General features: G+C 34.4%; 1 protein-coding gene across 3 annotated transcripts; it reads left to right on the top strand.

Annotated features, from left to right (window-relative positions):
* Positions 1-6,328: 6,328 nt before the first annotated feature.
* Positions 6,329-12,713, top strand: LOC129887748 (E3 ubiquitin-protein ligase RHF2A-like). 3 transcript variants are annotated; one of them, XM_055962961.1, is made up of 9 exons: positions 6,329-6,502; positions 7,544-7,687; positions 8,020-8,066; positions 10,407-10,469; positions 10,582-10,669; positions 10,771-11,144; positions 11,241-11,345; positions 11,430-11,774; positions 12,421-12,713. In XM_055962961.1, exons 2-8 carry the CDS (start codon positions 7,553-7,555, stop codon positions 11,719-11,721), a joined length of 1,104 nt encoding a protein of 367 aa, XP_055818936.1. In that variant the 5' UTR covers positions 6,329-6,502; positions 7,544-7,552; the 3' UTR covers positions 11,722-11,774; positions 12,421-12,713. The 3 variants fall into 3 exon arrangements, with proteins under 3 accessions (XP_055818936.1, XP_055818935.1, XP_055818937.1); XM_055962960.1 differs by having other exon boundaries at positions 6,330-6,502; positions 11,238-11,345; XM_055962962.1 differs by lacking the exon at positions 8,020-8,066 and having other exon boundaries at positions 6,331-6,502; positions 11,238-11,345.
* The last annotated feature ends 536 nt before the right edge of the window (positions 12,714-13,249 follow it).

Raw genomic sequence — 13,249 nt, 5'->3', positions numbered from 1 at the left:
GAAAGTCATCAACGGAAAATCATGGGTTAACATACGAAAAATTGAGAAAATCGCTTAATTGCTGTTAAGTATCCCCTAATGCTACAAAAATGCAGTGGATCATGCCGATGATACACGTACTATTCTCCAAGGTCGTTATGGTGTGTAGTATAAAGTTTTTGTTATAAAATTGATCAAAAGTCATCACCAAAAAATTGATGGGTTAACACACATGAAAAATTGAGAAAAATCATCTAAAACCTATTGTGTGGCCCCTAAATACTACAAAAATACCGTGAATCATGACGAGTCTACACATACTGCTCCTCCCCCTTTCGTTACGAGGATCATGTAAATGTTTTGTAAACAATTGACCAAAATCCATATCACCAAACAAGTAATGGGCCAACACACACGAAAAATTGAGAAAATAGCCTAATTTCTGTTGAATAACCCCTAAATGCTACGAAAAAATTATAGATCATGCCGAGGCTACATGTATTGTTCCCCCAGTTCTTTGTGGAAGGTCCTGTATAGGTTTTACAAAAAAAAAAAAAAAAAGTCATATCACCAAAAAAATCATGGGCTAACACACGCAAAAAACTAAGAAAATTGTCTAATTCGATTGAGTGTCTCCCAAACGCTACGATGCCCTGGATCATGTCGAGGCTACATGTATTGTTCCCCAAGTCGTTACGAAAAGACCTGTTAAGGATTGTAAAAAAATTGATTAGTATAAACAAAATATTCATGGACTAATACACACGAAAAACTGAGAAAATCGACTAATTCCTATTTTTATGGCCCTTAAATGCTACAAAAATGTTGTGGATCTGGTCGAGGCTATATGTACTGTTTCCTAGGTCTTTACAGAGGGTTGTGTAAAGGTTTTTGCAATAAAATTGACTAGAAGACATATCACCAAAAAATTCATAGGCTAACACACAAAAAAAATGAGAAAATCGCTTAATTTTTGTTGAATAACCCATAAATACTACAAAAAATGTAGCGGATTATGCCAAGGCTACACATGTTGTTCCCTAGTTCGTTACGGAAGATCCTGTAAATGTTTTGTAAAAAAATTGACCGTAAGCCATATCACCAAAAAATTCAGAGACTAATAAAATTGAAAACTAAAAATATCGCCTAATTTCTGTTAAGTGGCCCTAAATGCTACGATGCCGAGGATACACATACTATTCCCCCCAATTGTTATGGAGGGACCTGTTAAGATTTTGCGAAAAAATTGACCAATATCATAAAAAAATTCATTGGCTAATACACACAAAAAATTGAATTTTTTTTTACCTAATTCATATTTTGTGGCCCCTAAATGCTACGAAAATATCGTGAAATATATCTAGGATACACATAATATTTTCCCATATCGTTACAGAGTGTCCTGTAAAGGTTTTGTAAAAAAAAATTGACCAAAAATCATATCACCAAATAATTAATGAACTAACACATGAAAAAGTAAAAAAATCGCTTAATTCCTATTGAGTAGCCCTTAAATGCTATAAAAAATCGTGGATCATGCTGAGGCTACACGTACTATTTCCCAGGTCGTTACGGAGGGTCCTTTAAGGATTTTACAAAATAATTGACTGCAAGTCATATTACCAAAAAAGTTATTGGCTAACACACATGAAAAACTGAGAAAGCTGTTTAGTGGACCCTAAATTCTATGAAAATACATATCATGCCCATGTTATACGTACTGTTCCTTTAGATCATTACGGAGGGTCCTGTAAAAGTTTTGCAAAAAAATTAACCAGAATCAATATCACAAAAAAATTCATAGACAAACACACACGAAAAATTGAGAAAATCATCTAATTCATTTTGAGTGACCTCTAAATGTTACGTCGTGGATCATGTTGACTCTACACGTACTATTCCTCCAAGTTGTATGAAGGGTCCTATAAAGATTTTACAAAAAAAATAATCGAAAGCATATCCCAAAAAATTCTTGGGCTAACACACATGAAAATCTGAGAAAATCACCTTATTAATGTTGAGTGGCCCCTAAATGCTATGAAAATGTTGACGCTACACATATTATTCCCTTGGGACATTATGGAGGATCTTGTAAAGTTCTGCAAAAAAAAAAGACTAAAAATCATATCACAAAAAAAATTATGAGCTAACACACATGAAAAAAAAGAGAAAATTGTTAATTCATGTTGTGTGACCTCTAAATGCTACGAAAATGCCGTGGATCATACCGATTCTAAACATATTGTTCCACAGGTCGTTATAGAGGGGCTTGTAAAGGTTTTGTAGAAAAATTGATCATAAGTCATATCACCAAATAATTCATGGGCTAACACACGAAAACTAAGAAAATAGTACAATTTCTATTGAGTAACACTTAAATATTACGAAAATATCGTGGATCATGTCAAGGCTGGATGTACTATTCCCTAGGTCACTAAGAAGGTTCTTTAAAGATTTTGCAAAAATATTAACCGCAAGCCATATCACCAAAAAAATCATTGGCTAACACACACCAAATACTAAAAAAATCGTCAAATTTCTACTGAATGACCACTAAATTTTTTAAAAATACGGCGGATTATTCTGAGGTTACACACACTATTCCCTGAAGTTGTTACAGAGGTTCCTGCAAAACTTTTGCAAAAAAATTAATTGCAACCGATATCACCAAAATTTTCTTTTCATAAAGGTTTCGAAAAAAAATTGACCTAAAGCAATATCACCAAAAAATTCATGGGCGTTACACACGAAAAAAATGAGAAAATCATTTAATTCTGCTTGAGTGGCCCCTAAATGCTATAAATATGTTGTGGATCGTGCCGAGGCTACACCTACTGCTCCCTTGGTTACTTACGAAGGGTTCCAAAAAGATTTCGTAAAACAATTGACAAAAAGTCATATCACCAAAAAGATTTTGGACTATCACACACAAAAAAACATGAGAAATATCGCCTACACATACTGCTCCCCCGTACGGAGGGTTCCAAAAATATTTTGCTAAAACATTGACCGAAAATCATATCATTAAAAAATTCATGAGCTAGTATACACAAAAAATGAAAAAAAATCGCTTAATTCCACTTGATTGGCCCCTAAATGCTATAAATATGATGTGGATCGTGATGAAGCTACATGTACAGATCCCTCTAGTACCTACAAAGTGTCTCATAAAATTTTTGCAAGAAAACTGATCGAAAGTCATATAAAAAAATTCATTTGCTAACACACACGAAAAAAATAAAAAAATCATCTACTTCCGCTTGAGTGGTCCCTAAATGCTATAAATAAACTGTGGATCATAAAGAGAATACACATACTTCTACCTCCGGGTACTTACGAAAGGTCCATAAAGATTTCGCACACAAATTGACCAAAAGTCATATCACAAAAAAAATCATAGACTAACACATACGCAAAAAATAAGAAAATCGCCAATTTCGCTTGAATGACCCCTAAATGATATAAATATGTCATAGATAATTATGAGGCTACACGTAGTGTTCCCCTGAATATTTAAGGATAATCCCATAAAGGTTTTTCAAAAAAATGACCTAAATTATGTGCAAAAAATGAGAAAATCGCTTGAGTTGCCCCTAAATGCTATAAATATGCCGTTGATTGTGCCGATGCTACACGTACTTCTCTCAGGGTAATTACGGAGGGTCCCATAAAGGTTTCACTAGAAAATTAACCAAAAGTTATATCACCAAAAAATTAATTGGCTAACAAACAAAAAAATAAAATAAGAAAAATGCCTAATTTCGCTTGAATGACCCCTTAATGCTATAAACATGTCGCGGATCATTTTGAGGGTATAAGTACTGCTCCTTCGGATACTTACGGTGGGTCCCATAAATGTTTCATAAGAAAATTGAACGAAAGTCAAATCACTAAAAATTTAATGGGCTAACACACGTGAAAAATGAGAAAATCGCCTAATTCCTCTTGAGTGACCCCTAAATTCTATAAATATACCGTGGATCTTGTCGAGTCTACACGTACTACTCATCCCAGTACTTACAGAGGGTCCCATAAAAGTTTCAGAAAAAAATTATCCGAACGACATATCAACAAAATATTCATGGGTTAAAACACATGAAAAATGAGAAAATCGCACAATTCTGCTTAAATGGTCCCTAAATACTATAAATATGTCGTGAATCATGCTGAGGCTATGCGTATTGCTCCCCCTGTTACATATAGAAGGTCTCGTAAAGGTATCAAAAAAAATTGAGCAGAAGTCATACCACCAAAATATTCATGGGCTAACACACACGAAAAATAAAAAAATTGCCTAATCCCACTTGAGTTGCCCCTAAATGCCATAAATATATCGTGGATCGTGTCGAAGCTCCATGTACTTCTTTTTTGAAAACTTATGGAGGGTCCCATAATGGTTTTTGGATAAAAATTGACCAGAAGCCACACCACAAAAATATTCATGGGCTAACAGACACGAAAAATGAGAAAATCACCTAATTTCGCTTGAGTGACTCCTAAATGCTACAAATATGACTTGGATCGTGCCAAGGCAGCACATACTTATCATCTAGGTTCTTACAGATGGTCTTATAAATGTTTGGAAAAAAAAATACTCTGATGCCATACCATCAAAATATTAATAGGCTAATACATACGAAAATTAAGAAAATTGCTTAATCCCGCTTGAGTATCCCTTAAATTCTATAAATATACCGTGGATCGTGCCAAAGGTACACATGCTTCTCCCTCGGGTACTTACGGAGGATCCTGTAAAAGGTTTGAAAAATAATTGATCGGGAGCCATACAATCAAAATATTCATAGGCTAACACAAATGAAAAATGAGAAAATCGTTTAGTTCTGCTTGAGTGACCCCTAAATGCTATAAATATGTCGTGGATCATACTGATGATACACGTACTTCTCTCCTGGAAACTTACGGAGGGTCACATAAAGGTTTCGGATAAAAATTGACCGAAAGTAATAGCATGAAAATATTTATGGGTTAACACACACGAAAAATGAGAAAATCGTCTAATTTCGCTTGAATGACCCCTAAATTCCATAAATATGCCTTGGATTGTGTCGAGTCTACACATGATTCTCTCCCAGGTACTTACGAAGGATCCAGTAGAGGTGTTTCATAAAAACTGACAAGAAGCCGTACTAACAAAATATTCATGGGCTAACACACACGAAAAATGAGAAAATCGCCTGATTCCGCTTGAGTGGCCCCTTAATGCTATAAATATGTCGTAGATCGTACTGATGATACATGTACTTCTCCTTCGAACACTTACGGAGAATCACATAAAGGTTTCGGATAAAAATTGACCGGAGGCCATACTACAAAAATATTCATGGGCTAACATACACGAAAAATGATAAAATCCTCTAATTTTGCTTGAGTGCCCCTAAATGTTATATACATATCGTTGATCGTGCCGAGACTACATATACTTCTCCGGGGTACTTATAGAGTGTCTCGTAAAGGTTTCGAAAAAAAATGACCAGAAGTCATACCACCCAAATATTCATGGGATAACACACACGAAAAATTAAAAAATTATCTAATTCCGCTTGAGTGGCCCTAAATGCTACAAATGTATCGTGGATCGTGCTGATTCTACACATACTTCTCTCCTGGGTACTTACCGAGGGTACCATAAGGTTTCAGAAAGAAATTGTTCGAAGTCATACCACCAAAATGCTTTAAATATGTCATGATTCGTACCGAGGCTTCACATACTGCTCCATCGAATACTTATAAAGGATTCCATAAAAATATTAGATAAAAATTGATTGGAAATCACACCACCAAATTATTCATAGGCTAACACACGAAAAATGATGAAATCATCCCATTCAAATGCCTATCTATGAATTTGCCTATAAAAAATATTGACACATTTATACATTATAAACTAAAGAAATGGTTTTTTATATATAATTTTATTTTTATTTTCTATATGCATGCTCTTTATTAGAATTTTTTTCCACTACCAAAATGTCACGTAATTTATTTCTATACTGTTACATAAATAAATACTTAAATTTAGTTTTAATTGGCACGTAAGTTTTTCAATTTTGAAAGTGAACATTTAGACATTTTAACTTGATTTTAATTGACAATTACACATTCCAATTCATTCTCATTATATTTCAGGAATATGACTTATAAATTTTAGAGGTATCTAGATGATTATTTATAAGTTAGACACAGAAAAAATAAAATAAGACATCTAAATATGTACACTTAAAATTAAAGTGTGTAATTGAGGCCATGAATGTATTATGTCAAAATTAAAAGTTTGTTGGACAAAATGACAAAAACAATAATAAGAGATAAAGAGCGTGACCCCCATTACCATTTTCTAATTATTCTTCCTTAAGTTCAAGGGTTTCTTCAATGGGACCTTAGCATTCATTTCTCTTTTTTTCATGGCAAAAAATATCAGAGCTTTAATCTTTCTAATTCATGGCAAATTTTTCCATTCCTTTTGACTCATTTTCCAGAACATTTCTCTGATTCTTTTTTTGAGGTAAAGTTTTCTGATCAATAAAACAAATGCAGCGTGAAAATTATAGCTCTTATTGATCTAGTTTATGAGGATTGCAATTGTTCTATTTATGGAATTTTTAAAATTTTATTGTACATTATTAAGATTTTCTTGAGGTGAATGTAAATATGTGAAATTTCTTTGTTGTTGTATTAAAGTTTGCATTTTTTTTTCATGATTTTTCATGTGGTGAATGTAAATGTGTGAATTTTCTTAGTAGTTGGGGGTAAAGTTTGCATCTTTTTCAAGAATTTTCATGTGGTGAATGTAAATATGTGAAATTTGTATATAATTGTGTTAAAGTTGGCATCTTTTTCAAGAATCTTCATGTGGTGAATGTAAATGTGTGAAATTTCTTAGTAGTTGAGGATAAAGTTTGCATCTTTTTCAAGATTTTTCATGTGGTGAATGTAAATCTGTGAATTTCTTAGTAGTTGGGGATAAAGTTTGCATCTTTTTCAAGATTTTTCATGTGGTGAATGTAAATGTGTGAAATTTCTTAGTAGTTGGGGATAAAGTTTACATTTTTATCAATATTTCTCTTGTGGTGAATGTAAATATGTGGGATTTCTTTGTATTTGTGTTAAAGTTTGCATCTTTTTTCCATTTGTGTGATGAAATAAAGGACTTGTAATGTATGCCTGGATGATGATTTTATGGAATGAAGACAGTTATCTTATTCTGAATGTCATGGGAAATTTCTTAATGTCTTTCGGAGTTAGGTATTTTTAATTTTTTGTCTGATAAGTGAATGAGAATTGTCATACAGTGATCTTATTGAACTAATATGTATTACACTGAGGATGGTTCAATTTTCTTCAAAATTCTTGAGTGTCTCAGTGTATTGTACTTTGGTTGAGCATTTATCAATTATCAATGGAGTTCTCCACGCTATGCCGGTGGAATTTCTGATTTTTCTTTCTTTTTCCTAAGTTAAATGATTCTTTGCTCTCGGAGGCAGATAATAGGAGTGTCATGAGATATTAAGTTAAACGATTTTGTGGTTGTTGTTGCATATGTAAGGTTCTGGAAATGGACGACGAGCTCAATAAAGCGGAGAGTCATATCACATCAGCTGCAGCTTTTGTAGAAGGAGGAATTCAAGATGCCTGTGATGATGCATGCAGCATTTGTCTGGAGGCTTTCTGCGAAAGTGATCCTTCAACGGTGAACACTATGAATACTTTCTGCACAAAATATAACTGCTTATTAAGTATAGGATGGAAGGGGAGCCTTGGAGCAACAGTAAAGTTGTCTACGTGTGACCGATAGATCAAGGGATCAAGCCGTGGGAGCAGCCACTAATGCTTGCATTAGGGTAGGCTGTCTACATCATACCTCCTTGGGGTATGGCCTTCCCTGGACCCTGCTAATGCGGGATGATTTGTGCACCGGGGTGTTCCCTTTTTTTTTCTATTAAGTATAGGGTTTTTTGCTCCTTCTGCCCATTTTACCGAGGTGTTAAAAACTTCCTAAGATATCTGTTTGTTGTTCAACAGCTTACAAGCTGCAAGCATGAGTTTCATCTCCAGTGCATCCTAGAATGGTATGCTGTTGCACCAAATCCTGCTTCTACCATCTTTATTTGATATTGAGAATCTTTTTTTCGTGAAGTTGATTTTGAGAATCATTTTCTTGGGAGGTTGATTTTGAGAATTTTAATTCACTGCTCTTGTTATTTGGTATTCACTAGCTTATTTATTGTTGTCTGGGTGATTAAAGTGTCACTTGGAGATTCGAAATCCATTTAGGAATAGAAGAATAAACTTAGACATGATAGCTTCTGTGACTGTCCTTTTCTGGGAACGGGTGGCTTACTGGCTATCATAATTGTGAGTTGGGATAGCAAAACAGAGAAGTAAAAAAGATTTTTTTTGATAGCTGTGATGTCCGGGCAAGCTTACGCACACCTCGGCTAATTATACGGGGTACCTGCTACCTCTCACCAACATAAGTACAGGATAATTCTATCCGCCAAGCTTAGACAAATGGGAACAAATCACCTAGTGTTTCCTGTTTTCATCATTTTCATTGATTTTGAGAATCTTTTTTTCATGAAGTCGATGTGGTTTATAAGGTGTGATAAAGTTAGTCAGATCTCTTGATGTAATAATCTAACTTGCGTAATGCCGTGATCTACTTGATCTTGAAGTTCAAACTAAGTTCTTAACGGAAGACTTACTATTTTATCACAAAGTCAATGGCATTAGAAGTTCAAATAGAAAATAACAAACACAAGATCTCTACCTACTTAGAAAACAAGATTTCCTCCTATGTAGAAAATCACAGTTTGCTGATGGCCCCCACACTTTGCATCGAAAATCTTCTAAACTTTTTCAGTGCCATATTTCAAGGAAAAATAAGCTGTTAAGCAATCTAAAAAAGTTGCAGAACTAATGGAACAATAAATAGTACTCTGATTAAAGACAGATGTAGTAGCAGAAGGGAGAAGGGAGAAAGGGAGGCGACAAAGAGATATAGGAGAATGAGAGAAGAGAATAAAAGAGAACAACAACATACCCAGTGAAATCCCACAAATGGGGTCTGGGGAGGGTGGTGTGTATGTATACCTTACCCCCTAACCTTGTGCAGGTGGAGAGTCTATTCTGATAGACCCTTGGCCCAAGTAAAACATATCAAAATAGGTTGAAAAATAAATACAGTAGCAACGAATTCATGTTGAAAATAATGGGGAAAAGAACAGTAGTGACAAATAAATAATATGAAAACCCAAAGCAAAGGAAACTATGGGTAAGTAGAAGAGTAATAATAATATTAATACAAATAAGAAAAGTTAGACAATGCTCGACTACCTACTAACCTTCTACCATAATCCTTGACCTCCATATCCTCCAATGTAAGGTCATGTCCTCGGTAAGCTACAGACAAGAATAAAAGAGAAAGAGAGAGATAAATCGATTCATGAAGTACTGTTCATCAAGGGTTATTCAGGTCTCCTCACAAAATCATAACTATCCGATTTAACAATAGGAACCTTGAATAATCAAATCATCTTGAACAATTAAAACTCTTCTTCTAGCTAAGGTGAGGACCATCTCAAGCTAATATATAATCTTTATCTGTAACTAAAAGATAATAGTATGTCCAAATAATAAATGTTATCTGTACATCATTCTTCCTCAATTGGAGAAAACGTGACGAGGGTGAGTGAGATTGCCAAAAGATGTAGATTTATAGAATGGAATTCATCCTCGTTAGTCCATGTTGTATCAAACGATGATCCTTCTACGAAACAATTTTTGTTTCTATCCAGCATCTTATAATGGATTGGATTTCCACCTGTAGTGGTGTCTCGTAGTATAAGGAATGTTGACAAACCACATAAGGGTTCCATTCACAGAACAAGAATTCTGAATAGTCGGAACGCCTGAAACAAATAAAGCTCGATTTGTAACTAAAAGATAAGGCTACATCAAATAGCTCCATATAGCATTTTCTTACTTTCTTCTGTCAGTTTAGATGCATAAGAATCATAGTGTGAGCTTAAGTCTTTTTCTTTTGTCTTTTTTTTTGTGAGTAAACTTATAGCAATTAGCATTATGATTACGATGAACTGGAGACCTTTATACAAGGTTAACTATGTTAATTAGCATTATGATTACGATGAACTGGAGACCTTTATACAAGGTTAACTATGTTTAATTAATGCCGAATATGCATGGCAATTATCTCATTTCAGGTTGTTTCTCTGAATAAGTTTGCCTTGGAGGATGTTGATATGATATTTTTGATGAAGTTCGCATAACTTTCTTTTTTAATTTTTGTACATGAAAACTTGTGAAACTCTGGGACCGATTTTGGTTCTGATGTTCAAAATTTACATAACTGTTTTTCGAGTATTATCTGTATAAATTTTTCAATACAGGCATCAGAGAAGTTCTAATTGCCCAATGTGTTGGCAGCCCCTAAGTCTGAAAGATCCTACAAGGTTCATTTGGCTTCTTTCCCTTTCCAATTTCACAAATTCATATCTTTTTCATGTTACGCGTTACCTTGATATTCAACTTTGATTGAATCCCCTGATTCGGATGATATTGCAGTCAAGAATTGCTCGAGGCTGTGGAACAAGAGAGGAATTTTAGGTTTAATCAGGCAAGAAATGCTAGTGTGTTCCGTCGTCCTACTCTGGTAAATTCACAAGCTATAATGTTGCATCACCTATCTGATAAATGAAATTCCACAAGCTGTAATGTTGTGCCATCTCATTTTCCTTTTTGATTGCTCTCTAGTTTACCACGGGGATGAGTGAGTCTGAACTCGAAGAGCGCATTATTCAGCATTTGGCTGCTGCTGCAGCAATGGGAAGGGGACACAACTTTGGTCAACGAGAGGGCTCAAGAAATCGGTCATCTTCCCATGGTCGTCCGCATTTTTTAGTGTTTTCAACTCATCATGATCCATCTCCTACTGCTGCTGCTGTTTCAGCTTCCGTTGCTCCTACTGAATCGGATTCTCGTCAAGCTATAGCTGATCCTTCTGTCCTCCGTGAGACTGCACAATTTTTGCCTCACCTCTCATCTAATCAAAGTAATCAACTTTCCGCTTCATCATCCCGATATGTTCGCCCACAAACCGTTAAACAAGAAATATCTGTTGGCGATAGGTATTGATGATTTTCAATCTCTTGGCTAAACATCAATGGTACACATGTTTCTCAAATCAAAATTTGTCATTGTCTTCTTTTTTTTCGTTTTAGAAGCTCTTCTAGTACATCTTTGACAGAAAACCAGGATACAGCAGAACCATCAGACATTCAGTCATTACCGGAATCCTGGAAATCTCGATTTAATTCATTATCAATGAAGTATGAATTCCTAAACTTGCTCTTTTGAGTGTGTCATTTTAATAGCTATAAATAAGCATGTTGAATGTGGTTTTTTCTTTGCAGATATAGAGAATCCATTTCAAAGAGTACACAAGGGTGGAAGGAAAGATTGTTTTCTCGAAGTACTTCTATGGCAGATATTGGTTCCGATGTTAGGAGAGAGGTTAATGCTGGAATAGCTAATGTATCTCGCATGATGGAACGCCTCGAGACACGAGAAAATCCAACGGACAATAACATACTGGATCCTTCAAATACCGAGCAGAGACACAATGATAATATGGTTGCTCATAACGGAAGCAGATTGAACGAAAATAATTCTACGACTTTTCCTGCAAGTACAGCTCGGAATTAAGTCATTACTTAATCAGTTGCGTGGCAATTGTCCTCAGCATTTCATCTTTGAAAGTAAGCAATTTATTCAGCAAAAAATCATTTTATTCTTTCTATTGTCTCTTGTATTCTTATAACTGTCTTTAAAGATGCTTTTTTAGATGAAAAATTGGCATAACTGAAATTGGTAGTATTTTGGTTCTTGTCAATAGTGGCGGAGCTAGACTAGACGCGATGGGCTCTGCAGAACCCATGTGCATCTAGCTCGGTCTAAGATTATATGTATGTGAAGAAAGATAAAGATCAGAACACATTGACTCGAAATCCTGGATTTGACTGTCTTTTTGGCTAACATCCGTGTTCGGTAGAGCATATATTGAATGAACTTGCATATCTTATCATTTTCCTTGCAATTATCGATCTTATAGAGGAGAAAACATCTAGCATCTATACTGGCGTTTGTGTATACTTGAATGAATTATTGCTCAAAAGAGATGGATGAATTAGACCATCTCTTTTTATACAAAGGATAGCTCGGTGCACAAAGCATCCTATGTGCACAAACTTGGATGAATTATTGCTCATGTATATGTTGAGGCTAGCATGATCCTACGACTTGAACTCTGTAGCCTATAATTTACCGGATACAACTTTACCGTTGCCTCAAGACTCCCCTTCGAAATTACTGTTTCTTTATGATGAGATTTATTCTGTTTCTCAGGTTTTCAGCTCATCATCTTCAAATATGATATGCAAGACGACAACAACATAAACAATTACGGCTCAATCCCAAACAAGGAGACAATGTACTATAATTTCCGCGCTGAAGATATGTTGTCTGATCAAAACAAAGAAATGAATAGCCAGAGAAAGAGAATGTTCTTTTTTTACTATTTGTAAAATTGGTTTATAGTGTGTAAACATGAGTTGAATGTTGAACAATTCACTCAAATTTGGCTCTAAAAAGTTTGTCTTGGATTTTCACATTATATACAACTTGAAAAATTAACAATATTTCTGCATTTAGAGCTTAATAAACCAGCTTTTCTCTCTAGATTATTTTTTTAAAAAAAAATAATTCCAAAGGTACTCTCTCGAACTTTTTTCTCTTTCAGAAGGTCGCACATCATTAAGAGTCCGTTTGAATTGGCTTATAAGTTATTTATAAGCTATTTTCAATTTTTTTTGAGTATTCGGTTGGTCAATTTAAAGTTATTTTGTATTTAAAATAAGCATCAATAAATAATTGACTTTGTTTGGATGGATTTATTTTAAGCAGCTTATAAGTTGAAAACAGCTTATAAGTAAAAAAAAATAAAAATAAGCTGGGTTGCATCTATTTTTTTAAAATTTATAAGTAGTTTTCAACTTATAAGTTACTTAAAATAAATTTATCCAAACAAACTCTAAAAGTATTTTTATATTTTATATGTTGTTTCTTAATCTTTTCAATTCGAATGTGGATTTTGTTCGCGCACCAAAAACATTTCCCCCTCAAAACTAATTTTTCATGTGACCAATAACCATGATCCATGGGTTTTTTACTCGAA

This window comes from Solanum dulcamara, chromosome 4 (assembly GCF_947179165.1).
Source record: "Solanum dulcamara chromosome 4, daSolDulc1.2, whole genome shotgun sequence".
Taxonomy (NCBI): domain Eukaryota; kingdom Viridiplantae; phylum Streptophyta; class Magnoliopsida; order Solanales; family Solanaceae; genus Solanum; species Solanum dulcamara.
The sequence above is the reverse complement of the archived record's forward strand: the minus strand, read 5'-3'. Positions and strand labels throughout refer to the sequence as shown.

Coding starts and splice junctions, on each gene's coding strand:
- LOC129887748 (XM_055962960.1), top strand. CDS start 7,553: ATGGACGACGAGCTCAATAAAGCGGAGAGTCATATCACATCAGCTGCA. Junction 8,067..10,406: donor CTCCAGTGCATCCTAGAATG/GTATGCTGTTGC, acceptor TTTTCAATACAG/GCATCAGAGAAGTTCTAATT. Junction 11,346..11,429: donor TTTAATTCATTATCAATGAA/GTATGAATTCCT, acceptor TTTTCTTTGCAG/ATATAGAGAATCCATTTCAA.